The sequence below is a fragment of the Chanodichthys erythropterus genome, chromosome 9 (genome assembly GCF_024489055.1).
Source record: "Chanodichthys erythropterus isolate Z2021 chromosome 9, ASM2448905v1, whole genome shotgun sequence".
NCBI classification, from domain to species: domain Eukaryota; kingdom Metazoa; phylum Chordata; class Actinopteri; order Cypriniformes; family Xenocyprididae; genus Chanodichthys; species Chanodichthys erythropterus.
In genome coordinates, this window is record NC_090229.1 from 28,845,798 (window position 1) to 28,861,371 (window position 15,574).

Below are 15,574 nucleotides of genomic sequence, written 5' to 3' on the forward strand. Positions count from 1 at the left end.
ATCACCATTTAGCAAGTTACACAGTACTCGATTCTAAAGTCCATAATATTTTATGGTCTAGTCCAACATTGAGATTTATTCCTCCTATTTAATGCTCTTGTCAAACATCAGTCTTTTTCAAGTGCAGCTTTTTTTCAGTCAGCATCAGTTTTGTTTGTGTCTCTGAGAACGTAAGACCATACATCCTGTGGTCCGTTTACGCAGTTGTAATCTGGAGGAACGTCAAAGAAAAGCTCATCATCAAAGCATTTCTCATCACTGGGGGAAGCCAGATACGGTAGCTTGAGAATTACACCAGTCAGCAAACCGCCCACTGCCGCCGCAGCAATGGTCCCGAACACGGCTGCCACCTGGAAGAGCGCCTGTTCCCGTGCGCTCCGACCCAAGCCCGCTTCCAGGTCCGGGATTAATACCTGCAACTTCGCTAGCAGAGGGTCTCCTTCTGGAGGTGCCCGATGAGAGAAGGTCTGGTAGAGACTGGGGCCGTACGTTTCCTCAGTCGCCAACAGGATGGCGCAGATTCCTGCTAGGCTGGAAATGAGTCCCGTTAGGCCGTGTAGGTTGTGTATGCCACACTGATCCTGCAATCGCAGCCGACGCGCCAGGAACGGGCTTAGGTATTTGTACCCCAGCATGCACGCAATACATCCCAGGATCCCCAGTATAAAAGCAACGCCTGGTGAAATCATCATGTCCACTGAGGCCCCAACAGTTACACCACCGGCCAACGTTACGTTCTGCACATCGGCCATGCTGATCTTGCCATTCTTGCTGAGCATGCTGGACAGGGCAAAGGCAGTGATCGTGGAGGCACTGAGACCTATGAATGTGTGAAGGACGGCTCGGTGTTGGTCGTCACCCTTGAAGGTCAGCGCTGAGTTGAAAGATGGCCAAAACACCCAGAGGAACAGTGTTCCCATCACGGAGAGCAGATCCGACTGGTAACTTGTCGTCTCTTTTGGGTGTCCTTCGTTTAGGCTGGGTCTGTAGAGTACAAAGGTGACACCCAGTCCAAAGTAGCAGGCAAAAATGTGGATGAGGATCGAGCCACCAGCATCGGTGATCTTCAGGTATTTCAGGACCGCCCATTCTGTGACACTAAACAAAGGAATCTCGAGCAAGGCCATCACCTATAAACAATACACAAATGTAGTATGAGGATGTGTGCTATGTGCAAATTTACATTTATTCATTTATCCAAAGTGACTTACAAATAGGGAGTACAATTCGATTTATCTTGTTGACATAAATGTACTAACAACAGTGTGACACAATTGAGCCATCCCAAAACCTGGTATGCTGCCTACATAGGCGGCATTTTAAAGTCCCCCTGAAATCAAAATTTAAGCTTTTAGTATTGATATGTTAGCCTTAAAAGGTTAGTTCACCCAAAAATTTAAATTATGTCATTTATTACTCACCCTTATGCCATTCCATAAGACCTTTGTTAATCTTTGGAACACAAATTAAGATATTTTAGTTGAAATCCGATGGCTCCGTGAGGCCTCCATAGGGAGGTGACGAGAATATTTTTGGTGCGCCAAAAAAAGACAAAATAACGACTTACTTAGTGATGGCCAATTTCAAAACACTGCTTCAGGAAGCATCGGAGCGTTATGAATCAGCGTGTCGAATCAGCGGTTCGGAGCACCAAAGTCACGTGATTTCAGCAGTTTGGCAGTTTGACACATGATCCTAATCATGATTCGATACGCTGATTCATAAAGGCCCCGGTATACTTCAAACAAAGTTATTTTTCTTTCTTCGTTTAGGGGTAAAACGAAGTTCAAAATGCGTGACCAGCGATATACTGTAATCGAACATCTGACGCCACCCACTCTGCTGAGAGCGACGGTTAGATGAATATGCAAATATGTGCCATGCACTTTCTTCTCAGTAACAAAATAAACAACAAAAATGAGAAAACAGCAAGCATTTATTATAGAAAGCATAAGAAAAGCGTCTGATCATAACTGCATTGGTATGTTAGCACAAGCTCTGCAAATTAGCACTCCAGTCACGTCACGTCTTCATATAGCACTTTATTCAATAGATTTTTATTTTATTTGAACTTTATTCAAGCAGCTTTACAGTACCAAACATGAAAAAGAGTATTAGTGCCTCATTTTATGAGAAGCACAACTTCATTTTGTATTATAAATTGGCTATCCAGTGTGTTCATGTTTTCACCCGCGGAGCTCTTACCTCGATGAATTCAACACACGAAATTAGTCAAAGACGCGTCCCACGCGAGTGAAGGCGGAGCCTCAGCGCACACCTCCTGTTACGTTATCATCACTGACCAATAGTACGAAGGTGTTTTGCAGCTGGAGCTAACTTTTCCTGAAAGTTCGCTTTGGCAAGCCGTTTCAAACTTCCAAAAAGAACACAAAATGAACTTCATTTTGGCCTGATTTTGTTCGAAATGACGTCACATCAGTTCGTTCTTCGAGTTCGTTTGAAGTATACCGGGGCCTTAACGCTCCGAAGCTTCATGAAGCAGTGTTTTGAAATCGGCCATCACTAAATAAGTCGTCATTTTGTCGTCACCAAAAATATTCTCGTCGCTTAATATTGAGCCACTGTACTCACATGAACTGATTTAAATATGTTTTTAGTACCTTTATGGACCTTGACAGAGGAAATGTCATTGCTCCATATGAAGGCCTCACAGAGCCAACGGATTTCAACTAAAATATCTTAATTTGTGTTCCGAAGATTAACGAAGGTCTTACGGGTAATAAATGACAGAAGTTTCATTTTTGGGTGAACTAACCCTTTAAGGTTATAAATAAGCTGATGTGTTCCAAAACAATGACAAAATTCACATTTAGGAGCTATAAGCATTCAAATCTTACAGTCTCTTACATCCGCTAAAATGGATCACAGATTTTCATGACATCACATCGCACTTCAGTTTTTCATCAAATCTTCGGTCCAATCAAATGCTCTCTAGAATCTGAAGTCCCGCCCCCACCTACACTCTTACAGACGCTGAAGCCTTGGCTGAAATCGTGTCATTTCTTCACACATTTACTAGTTTCTACATGGTGAATGGCACATAGTGCACTATATAGAGCAGGGATGGGCAACTCCGGTCCTGGAGGGCCAGTGTCCTGCAGAGTTTATCTCCATCCCTGATAAAAACTCACTTGCCTATAACTTTCTACTAATCATAAAGACCATGATTAGCTGGTTCAGGTGTGTTTGATTAGGGTTGGAGCTAAACTCTGCAGGACACTGGCCCTCCAGTTGCCCATCCCTGATATAGAGAATAGGGAACAGTCAGACAGTGTTAATATGCTTTCCTTTTGATGCGAATGAAGTCCGTTTTCGCGTTAGTGTCACATGAACCACCGCAACGCGAGCACAGTCGATATAAAGGACATTATGAGGAGAAACGGTTCGAGATTAGAAGGAAAGAGAGGTTTTACAGGGTCTTACGGCTCTAGCGAGCTGTGACATAAACAAAATGCTATTGGCTATTTTAAAAAGGGGCGGGGCTGTTCGATATATATCGATATAGTCTTCCTGTTTCAGTTGAAATTACGTCAACACATTGAATAATGCTGTGTGTTCCAACACTCTTCAGTGGGCCTTTAAGGCTACATGGGTTCAATCCAAAAAATTATCTTATTTATTGCATCTAAGAATGCTTTATTTAACTAAGTTCTAAAGGCAGCATCATGTGCATCTATGTGAAGAACGCAATCCAAAAATGACATTTCTGTCATTAAGTACTCACCCCCATGTCGTTCCAGTCCCACAAAATCTTTGTTCATCTTCTGAACACAAATTAAGATTTTTTTTATCCTTTATAGAAAGCAACATTATTACCATCATTCAAGGTCCAGAAAAGTAGTAAAGACGTTGTTAAAAAAGTCAACATTTCTACAGCGGTTCAACCTTAATGTTATGAAGCGACGAGAATACTTTTTGTGTGCAAAAAAAAAAAAAAAGAACATTATTGAACAACTTCTTCTCGGTCAGTCTCGTACTCAGTTGACTCTGTTCAGTGCTTCCGTGTTTATGTCTGAACGCCTCTTCAGTATTGGCCAGCTCCTGTGTCAGCATCACACCCATGTGTCGTGGTGTTCACGTGAACATTGCCAGCCAATACTGAGCCAACGTTCGGATGTAAACACGGAAGCGCTGAACTGCGTTCATTGTGTCAGCTGCGTATAAGACTGACAGGGTAGAGAAGAAATTGTTGAATAATGTCGTTATTTTTGTTTTTTACACACAAAAAGAATTCTCATCGCTTCATAACATTAAGGTTGAACCACTGATGTCACATATACTATTTTAACTTCCATTTTAATGTCTTTAATACTTTTATGGACCTTAATGATGGCAATTGCATTTCTTTCTACGGGGGACGGAAAAAACCTTGGATTTAATCAAAAATGTCTTCATTTGTGTTCCAATGATGAAAGAAGGTCTTACGGGTTTTGAACGGCACGAGTGGGACATAAATTTAATTTTTGGGTGAACTAAATCGTTAAAAGTATATTTAAAAACAATAGCAACTGTAGTTGCAGTTAATAAAATTAATGAAATATAAGGCCACTTAAGTGTATTTATTAAGTGTATTATTATTACTTTCATAACTGTTTCTTAACTAACTTAAGTACGTTTTAAAAAGTGCAGTTTATAAAAATGTTAAATGTTTTTAAAGTGCATTGTTTTTAAATCTTTTGTTGTGCTTTAAAGTACACTTACTTTGATGTGTTGACTAACATTAAAACAGATGTAAAGTATGTGATTATAGTGTGTTATTTGATATTACATTTACAGTTAATATACTGTATTTTGCAACTTTATTATTAAATACATACAACATACAATTTCAGTAGTATATTTTAGTTTACAATGAATATTCAGAAGTACACTTTAACAATATTTCAAAGACAACAGAAGTAAATATAAAATTAATTTCACAGAAGCTTAAGCTAGTCCCAGACTAAAATGCTTAATGTTTGAGCTGTTTTAAGCAACTTACACTGACATATCTTAATACGTCACTGCCATTGTTTTGTCTCAAGTAATGTTCTTTTCTAAGGCACATTTATAAAATCTATTTAAATGTCCTAATTGAACTAAGGTCTAATCCTGGCTTAATCTAAGCCCTGTTTGTGAAACCAGGCCAGATGTACTTAAAGGGATAGTTCACCCAAAAATGAAAATTAAGTCATAATTTACTCCTTCTAAAGCTGTTACAAACCTGTATAAATTTCTTTGTTCTGTTGAACACAAAAGGAGATGTTTGTAACCAAGCAGATCTCGCCCCCCATTGATTACCATTGCAGGAAGAAGAAAAAAATACCATGACAGTCAATGGGGGGTGAGATCTGCTTGGTTACAAACATTCTTACAAATATCTTCTTTTGTGTTCAGCAGAACAAAGGTTTGGCACAACTTGAGGGGGAGTAAATGATGACTTAATTTTCATTTTTGGATGAACTATCCCTTTAAGTCTAACTTAAGTGGGTCAAAAACACTCTAAAGTTTAGCTAATTGCATTCAAACTGTAATACACCTTTATTTAATTGCAATTAACATTCAATCAATTATATGAATACAATACATTCAATTTATATATCTTTTAAAGTATATTATTTAAGTATGTTTTAATAAAGTATTAGTGTACTTCTTTTTTGCAAGTTTAGCAACAAATTAACAGTTTATCTCACACAGAGATGCTTCCGTAGGGAACTCCTAATAATGGTTGGGATGCTGCTTTAAAAGGAAGATGATTTTGGCAACAAGCAGTGGACTTTTGTTTTTGATGCATGTTTATCACATACATAAAACAGGTGAATATCTACTTTTTGTGAATATAATATAATGAATGTGAATGTCCCCCGCATCTTTCCACTGTATCTTTTTAGTGAAACAGTGTAGCAATGGATAACGGAAAATGCTGCAATCTCTAATATCAAACCACCTGCTGCAAAAATGACAAACTTACCAGGAGTTGCACAGGGCTCGTCTTTCCCAGCACTGCTCCAAAAGAGATCAGCACGACGGCACAGGCAAACTCTGCATTGATCAGATTCAGCACACCAAGATGAATCTTTCCATCATAGTAAAACTGAAAGAAGCCCTGGACCAGAATGGCCCACTGAATGGTAAATGTGGCAATTAGGAAGTTAAACACCATTCCACCAAAACCATAGCGGCGGAAAAAGGCCAGAAGGCAGCCGAATCCAAGAAATATCATCACCTGAATGTCAGCAAAAAATGGATAGTTCTGATACAATGAATTCTCCATGGGCCGTGTCTTGTTGTTCTGTAGAAGTGCATTTGCATGATCATCGTACGTCACAAAGACAAAATAGAGGACCACAATCATGACCTCCAATGCAAAAATTAGTGCAGGAAGCCGCACACGCAAATTTGTTGAATTGCTCTTCATTTTGACTGTAACTGAGCACAGAGCCAGCACTCCTGCCTCCTTTCTCTTCCAGTGACACTTATTTATTTTATCTACTGTAACTTGATAAGCAGAAAGCTGTCCATTGGCTTAAACATGAAGTTACATCATCCACATGCTGCTTAAGCAAAGGGGAAGCCAGCTGCACTTTGCCCTTAGTAATAACCATTCCCAGGATTTAATTACTCAGCAGTTTTTTAAACTTCAACAAAGGCTGTGGTATAGACCCAGTTTAAATAATCATATCACAAAAGATTGATAGATAGGGTGAGGAAGACTTAAAGAAACTCATTAAACTGTTTATTGCAAAGATCAATGGCACAATCAGTGACAATCATGATAGAAGCTCACTGCTGAGTTCATGCACTTTCATCAGGGTTTCACATTATTGTTTCCTAATAGTGCTGATAACACAGAACAAAATGACCTGCCCATATGCATTTAAATATGCAAACGTTTCTATTTTGGAAAGCCAGTGAGGTTTCAATTGAAAGTTGTTAATGACGAAGTATTGAGAGTAAATGGAACATGTAATCAGTGTTTATTTTTAAATCTTGTTGAGCTTCAAGGAACGTATTGTAGAAGCTTAATCAATGCATGATTATTCAAAGTGTACTTTTGCCCTTATAGATAGAGACACGAGAGACAGATAGATAGATAGATAGATAGATAGAATTATTTGCTGTTGCTCACTGACATTTTCTTCTGCTGTTATTTTGTGCAGAATATGAACGGCTGCTCATGTTGACCTCTATTAGAACAAACAGCACCTCTATGTCTGCATTATTCAGATTATATTCAGTGTATGTAGATGCAAGAAGTCCTTGAGACTATTTATGGGACACAATGTTCTAAACATCTTGATCCTTGATGGGCCCCTTTCACAGACTGTGATGTGTTTCCATAGTAATTAAAATCATGAACATATACTGTTTTTATATATATATATATATATATATATAATTAAATAATGTACATTCATAACACTGTACTTTGTTTTCTTACCTTGGCATTATCACAGAAAACTATCAAAGCTGCTCCAAGGGTGTTTTTAATAAAGGAAGTGGCGGAAAATTGAACATTTTCCCCTCATCTGACCCAAAAAAATCAGTCTGTCTATATTTTTTTTCCTCTTTTGGAAAGTCATAGAGACACCATTGTGGGTTCTTTCTTTTGCTATCGAGGCAAATGGGAACACAAAAATTGTATCCATTCACCACTATAAAAGTTTACCCTATAATGATTTCTGCTTCTGTAAGCCATAATTGTAAAAGATCTCTTTTTCAAAAACAACTTAGACTGCATTCTAGGTATATTACTCTCTTTCTTAGAAATTAGTTTGTCCATTCCCTGGGAACTGAACCCGTGACCTTGGCTAATGCCATGCTCTAATGTTTGAGCTACAGGAACACTGAAATTTAAATGAAAGAACTAAAGGATTGCAAACACCACAACTGATAAATCTGAATACACTATCTAGAAAAGTATGTGGAGGTGGACGTGCTGACATGTTTAAGGAAAGATATGTGTGAAACTGTGCATACCTGCCTTTGTTATGTTTCAGGCAAACATATTAAATGTTTTCATCTTGACTTTTTTTTTTTTTTTTTCTCAACAACATTGTAAAATGTCAACTGAACAAGCACATTACCGGTACATTTGTTTAAACAACTTTGTATTCAGGCAGTAGCTGTTTACACTGAGTGCAAATAGCCAACCCTGTTGGCAAAGGCTAGTTTCACTATTTCTGCCCACCATTGATCAGATATTTTAACTTTTAACACAAACAGCATATTACTTGTATTTACATTTTGTTTCTCACCTATCACTATAACAGTAGATAGCAGCCACAGGCTGGAATAGTCATTTTACCCTCAAATGGCATCAGCCTTAAAGGATTAGTTCACTTTCAAAAAAAAAAAAAAAAAGTCCTGATAATTTACTCACCCCCATCTCATCCAAGATGTTCATGTCTTTCTTTCTTCAGTCAAAAAGAAATTAAGGTTTTTGATGAAAACATTCCAGGATTATTCTCCTTATAGTGGACTTTGATGGACTCCAAACGGTTGAAGGTCAAAATTATAGTTTCAGTGCAGCTTCAAAAGGCTTTAAACGATCCCAGACGAGGAATAAGGGTCTTATCTAGCAAAAAGATCGGTCATTTCGATTTTTTTTTTAAATGTATATGCTTTATATAAACAAATGATCACCTTTGCATGTGCTTCTGCCAAAACCGCACTTCCATATTCTTCAAAAAGCTTACGCTGTATGCCCACGCCTTCCCTAAGCTTTTTGAAGAATATGGAAGTGCGGTAATTACTCACCCTCATGTCGTTCCAAACCTGTAAGACATTCATTCATCTTCGGAACACAAATGAGGATGTTTTTGATGAAATCGGAGAGATTTCTGTCCTTCCATTGACAGCTACTCAACTACTTTGACACTTCAAAAAGTTCATAAAGAGATTGTAAAAATAATCCATATGAATCGAGCGATCCAAATTTGATCACTTTATATGATGAACAGATTGAATTTAGCCTTTTATTCACATATAAACATTGTCTTCTTTAAAGATAAAAGAGGCTGTCAAATTCATGTAATTCAAAAACATGGAGTTCTTCAGATAGTAGTGAAATTTCTCTTTAAAATGACAATGGGGATATTTGGAGTTGAAACTTCCTTATGCTGCAGTATAATTTATTATTCCACAAAATACAACAGCATCGCACACTGAAATGAGATGATAGGAAAAGGGCCAGTTATTTATATCAGTTCAGTGTGCCATCCTCATGTTCTTTTATTCGACTAAGAAACAGAATAAAGCAGATATTAAAAAACGGGTCTGAGGAACATACATGTGAAATTTGATTATTTATTTAGTTTTAAGTTGAGGACAGTCCCTCTGTTATCCTGAATTAAATATGTTTTAATAAAAACATTACATTTCTGAGAAGAAAACTCTCACTCGAGACTCCACATCATAATGCACATTAGAATAAACAACCAATGATTTCTTTCGCTTACAAATGAAAACACAAAAATAGTTGTAATAAATGACTTGAACTTTATTGCATTTTGTGCAGACAAGTCTATAAAATGGTCCAGAGAAACCATTATTCATAGAACATAGAAGCTTTTGACAAGATAAAACAATAATTTAAGATATCTAGTTTAAATATATTTTCATATAACACAATTGAGACACAATGTTCTATTTATTTTTAAAATATTAAACTTGCATGGACACACAAATTAAACAGCTAGGCTAAGATAACTATAATGTGTCATATATTTACAAAAGCAACTGCCACGGTTTAACCTCTCTTTTTCCAATAGTGATATGTCACAGAGTCATATACGTAAAGAAACAGAAACACTCCACCTTTTTCCCCGTTACAGTCACGCTCACAAACACGCGCCACTTTGACTCCTTGTGAGAACCGAAGCAGAAAACATAAAGCACATCACTAATCAAGATCACTGTCTTTGGATCTACACTGACTACCATACAAAAAAGTGTCAAACTGCCCTCCTATGGAGAAAGTAGAAATGTCAGCTGTGTAGAAACGTTCTTGCACACACTGTTGGGAAAGTTTCAGAAGCATCATAAGATGTACGCTGCCATTAGAAAATCAGAATCAGTGCTTAAAAATTGAAGGTAAGGGCTGGAAATTTTCGGTTAAAACACCAACATGCTGAAACGTGTATCAGGAGCACTGAATGAATAATGAATAACTTCTGCCATTCTAAAGTAACTGCAAAGCCCCTTCTGTCTGGTATATCCCAAATACACAGAATAAATCAACTGTGGCAACTTCTCTTCCCATTGATTAACTTCATCAAGTCTGGCTAAACAGCCCATTCTATATGAATCAGCATTCTCAATATTGCATTTGAACACATTTTCATACACGCCACTTCAGCAATCGCTCTGAAATAATCATTAGCACATTCTGAAACACCTGCAATTTCAAATTCAATTCGCTGGTTATTTTATAAGCCCTGTTAGTTGACTAGTAAACTGCGTTATACCAGTATCGAATGCAACATCCGCCGCCACTTTTTCGGCGCCGTTGGTTCCTGAAGTTTTTTTTTCATTCATTTTTCCCAATAGGGATTTAAAAAAAAAGTCTTTGTTAAAGCATTATGAGCCAATCCAACCAGCTACGAGGTGAATCATAACATTACAAGACTTTGGTTGGAAGCAAAAAAGTATTTGAAAATCGGATAAAAATACAAAAGGTACAAGACTGTGTACTTAACGGCTTTAGTGAGGAAAAGAACTACAATCCCAATAATCAAATTAAAAACAATGGAGAAATATTTAAATCTATACTATATTTAAAATATTTTGAAATATTTGTGTAGGTGAGTGTAGGGAGACTGACTTGATTCCATCATGCGCAGTGCTTAATGGGAGTGGGTGGGGTTGTTTCGACTCTCTAATTGGTGGAATTTTCTGTACAGCATCATTGGTAATGTAGTTTTTCACCACAAATTCCACTGTTAAACATGATTATTTTAAAACTAATTAAATTAACTAGTTCAATTAACAACCTCATAGATCACAGTAAGCTGTCTTTAAAGGATTACAAGTTATCGTTAAAAATCTATTTCCCTATGGAGAAAATGAATTTTACTTCTGGAACTAGATTGTTGCAGTCTATACCATTGTTGCAGGATAGTTACACGCCAACGTTGCATAAAAAACATTATGATTCATCTATATGCATCCTAACGCTGCATTCATACTGGGCGATGGCGTCAACGCTTCTCTTTTACTTGAATTACTGAATTGTGGGTTCTGTCGTGTCGCGTCGTTTGACTCGTGGCAGAATTTGCACCAATGCAGGCATCAGCCAATCAGATTGCCATATGCAAATACCCAAGAGCAGTCTCTAGCCAACTTCGTACATGCAACACCAGAAAGTAATGTGATTGGCTGTTGTCACTATGTCGGTCGCGTCAGCACCAAGCTTCAGACACGCCCTCCGTCAAGCGTTGATGGCGACTCCCCCATGTGAATACAGCATAAGGGCACATTCACACAGAACGCATCTCTTCTTTTCCATTATTTTTCAATGTAAACACGTACTAGACAAACGTCTTTAACCATTGCGCTTGCATGTCATGACACGGCATTCTAAATACGTGGTGCTCAAATTAAAATACGTTAAAATGCGTCTCTAGACTTTACGCTTTTTTTTTGTTCTACTGTCCTGCGTCTTGTGTTTTTAACAGCAAAAACACATTCTGTGTAAACCGACCCTAAGGGGCCATTCACACAGAACGCATTTTTCCATTTCACCGTGCTACTTTTCCATTGTTTTTATATGTAAACATGCGCTAGATGGATGTGTTTGACAGTGTCGCTCGTGTCTTTTGCAGAATCTCATGCATGTCGCAGCGTCCTAAAAAAGTTCAAATAAGTTATTCTCACTAGACCTTTTTTTCTGCTCCACTGACCTGCATCTCGTGTTCTTCTTAAAAGCAAATGCGCGTTCTGTGTGAACCAGCCCTAAAGGTGTTTACTTCAGTTTCCCTACAACAGTGCTCCACAGCGAGGACGTGAAATAAGAGTAAAAATACCAACTAATGTGATTGAATGTAAATATGTGAGAAAGAAACTTTGAATTTTCACAGTGCTTATTTCTAGTTATGCTTTGGCCAATTTGGGGTGACTTTGAGTTTACCGCCCCTTTCACGGGAAGATAAGGAACGACATGCTATACAACACAAGGTTTATGACACTTCTTTATGTCTTCAGCCTTGGGGAGGATAAGACGAATCTGATAAAATGATATCGAAAAGCCCTTTGCATCAATGTGAATTCAATTCAGATATTCTATACTTCACGATGAACGGGACTTCGGACATCATTGTCATCTGCAGAGTGAAACCTCTGTTATCCAACAGCCAATATGGCTTAATCGCGACATTGTCCCAAGCATGTTTTTCTTTGCATGATTTTAAATAATGTGGAAAGTTCTCCTAAAACTGCAAGTCACCCTGGCAGATACGGAAGCTCTGATTTCAATACCTATACCACTATAAACAATTCAGTAGAAAGTAATTTTAGATCCTCAAAGAACTTGCTAAACTGTAATTGCATAGGACTCCAAAGAAGCCAAACTCGTCTTTTGTGTTGTAAATTCTAACATATACGGTACAGCAATGCAAAAGTTCCTTCAGATAAGATTACCATTTTAGTACATAAGCAATAAACTTGGAAGAATTATGATAGTTAGCACTTATTACATACTTTGCAATTTTTGTTTTGGATAAAAAAGATAAGTTGAGCATAACTAGAATACTGATAGATCACTTCTATGAACTTATAGACCACAACCTTTACACACTACCTTTCTACTACAAGTGTGAACTTTGACATGACCACATATGAGGAAAGATGAGGTATGCTTGAATAGTATAAGGACAGACTGGCGGTCTGAGTCGTTTTGCCTGTCTTTGAGTTGTAGTACTCAAAACCCTGTAAAACATTTGTGAAAATTATTCACAACTCATTTGGGCGTCTGAATGTAAATACACTTTCGATTTAAATGCAAAAAACATCTATAAATATTGAAATTTTTTCTTTCGTTTTTTAAATTTTTTTAGTCATGTTTTGGGGGAGTGCAATATATATTTACATTTTAATGAAGGTAGCAGCAACCTCAGCACAAGTCGATTTTAAAGTTTAAAACATACATTTAGTTATTTTCCTTTTTAAGTCTCACAGTTACACAAGACGATATTTTACTAGTCTATTTAGTAATCTAATATATTCCTTTTTTTTCATCGTTGCAATTTTACAAAAAAATAAAATAGTTCTTTAGATAAATGTTTTTAATATCTTCTATTTCTACCACACATGAACTAAATAATATGCTCGTGCTCGTGAATTGAACAGTCCGCATCAGTCGCTCACAGATGCTGCTTAAATGTAGCAAATTAGTGTCGTCTTTACAAATGTAAAAATAAACGAAGATGTCAGACATTCATGACAAACATTAGACAAATGCTATGCAGTTAAAATATGCTTTTGTTCACTCATTTGATTTAGGTGAAAAAGGATGATTTCATTAGAATAAAACTGCATCTGCAACTGGTAATATCAGACACATGATATGTTTTGATGCCGTGACCCAGCACTGTCCTTTTCTATATGAAAATGCAAAGATTGGTTCGGTTTTTTAAAAATGTTTTTCCTCTCATATGGCACGATTTATATTTTGTGATTTGGCAAGAGATGTACTTAAATACCATGTTTTTCCATGATTACAATCAATCGAAAATTGCTGAATGAATAAATAATCTTCTTTGTAAATAAATATTTGAAATATAAATACTAATTCTTTTCTATTTACATTCCCTTAAGATATATATGTAATTCTACTATTAAATGAGATTATTCAGGATTATATCTTTATGGAATATTTGAACTGTATATGGGTTTTCAATTATGCAGCAGTTCTGTTTAGACTCTCCACAGTATGTACACGTGTGTGACCGCGCAATATAATTCATGTCTGCTGATGATATTTTTCCATTTTATGGATCAAGTGAACATATTCGTGAAAGAAACATATCCATCAACCCTTCCAATATTATAAAACCCCTTTAAATCTACTCCAGTACAAACACACACACACAGGCACGCACACACACAAGCAGTCCAGCCCTCTCAAATCGTACAGTATATGACTCTTAAAAGGCTGACGTAGTCAGAGGACATGCAGATGGTCAAGGGCAAAGCTGATAGTCATTGATCCAGCAGTGCTTACATTAAACACTGGCTCACATTAAACCCTGGTCAATTCTGTCTTTGGTGTAAAAACACACCTCAGACAATTACATGGTACACTGGAAGACTTGTTTTCAACAAAGAAAGATTCCGCTCTATTTACCCTATGGTGAACAGTAACACAATGGAGTGACAGTAGGAACAAAATATAAAGCCTAAAGGGGCAGTCACACTAGATTTGGAGTTTCATTCACTTATTGTACATTCATATGTAAGCGAACACGGAAGAACGCAGACTTGTGTATATGCTTCTTTCGACGAATTCTAATAGTTTGAGCTGCCTGTTTAAAAATAGCAATAAAATGGTTCGATTTAAATGTCATATTCATATTAAAACGTGGAGGAAACTTTCAGTTTGGGAATTTTTCATCATCCGTATACAGTACCATTCAAAAGTTTGGGGTCGGTAAGGCTTTTTTAAAAAGAAATGAATACTTTTATTTAGGAAGGACACATTAAATTAAACAAAAGTGACATTTACATGTATTACATGCATGTTTAAATGCATCACGGTTTCCACAAATACGGTTTTCAACATTGATGATAAGCAGTAAATCAGCATTTTAAAATGATTTCTGAAGGATCATGTGACACTGAAGACTGGAGTAATGGCTTCTGAAAATTCAGCTTTGCCAACACAAGAATAAATTACATTTTAAAATATATTAAAATAGAAAACAGCCATTTTAAATTGTAATAATATTTCACTGTTTTTATTGTATACACTATTCAGCATTAGAGACTCAAAAACATTAAAAAACCTCATCGACCCCAAACTTCTGAAGTTTACATACAAATTTAATGTTTGTAATGCTCACTGAAAACCTTTCAACATTTAAAATGAACTGTTTTTGAGGTTCACACAAAATAAATAAATATAAAATTGTTGTTTCGCATGCTTAAAATCTAGTGGGACTGCCCCTTAAAAGTATTTTGTCAAGATATATATAATATTAGATAAAGTTTAGATGGATCAGAGTATTTGGTAAGGTGTCACTGGAGAACATGTGGTTTTGGAAATTAGTCAGAATGTCGTAATAAAAACCAACTTGATCATTTACTGATCTATGTGTGATGTAAGCTGTTGAGTTTTTGAGGTGAGAATGAGGCCAATAAGAGGAATATAGATTGAATGACTGAAGGATTAAACTTAATAATAATGTGGAAGAAGTGACATCTACTAAGCTGGTGTCTTTTTAGACTATGTAGTGCAAAGTCATCTGATATGTGCTGGGGCTTTATTGCTCATGGTGTAGGTAGGGGTTACTGGGACGTTCCGTTTATGCAGTGAGGGACAAGAGGTGAGGAATATTTGGTGGTTGAGCTGAGCCCC

At 36.9% G+C, this 15,574-nt stretch overlaps 1 protein-coding gene across 1 annotated transcript; it reads right to left on the minus strand.

Moving 5' to 3' along the window:
• Positions 1 to 134: 134 nt before the first annotated feature.
• On the minus strand, positions 135 to 6,418 carry rh50 (Rh50-like protein). The gene is made up of 2 exons (XM_067393825.1): positions 5,972 to 6,418; positions 135 to 1,130 (listed from the first exon to the last, which is right to left on the minus strand). Exons 1-2 carry the CDS (start codon positions 6,416 to 6,418, stop codon positions 135 to 137), a joined length of 1,443 nt encoding a protein of 480 aa, XP_067249926.1.
• Between the last annotated feature and the right edge of the window lie 9,156 nt (positions 6,419 to 15,574).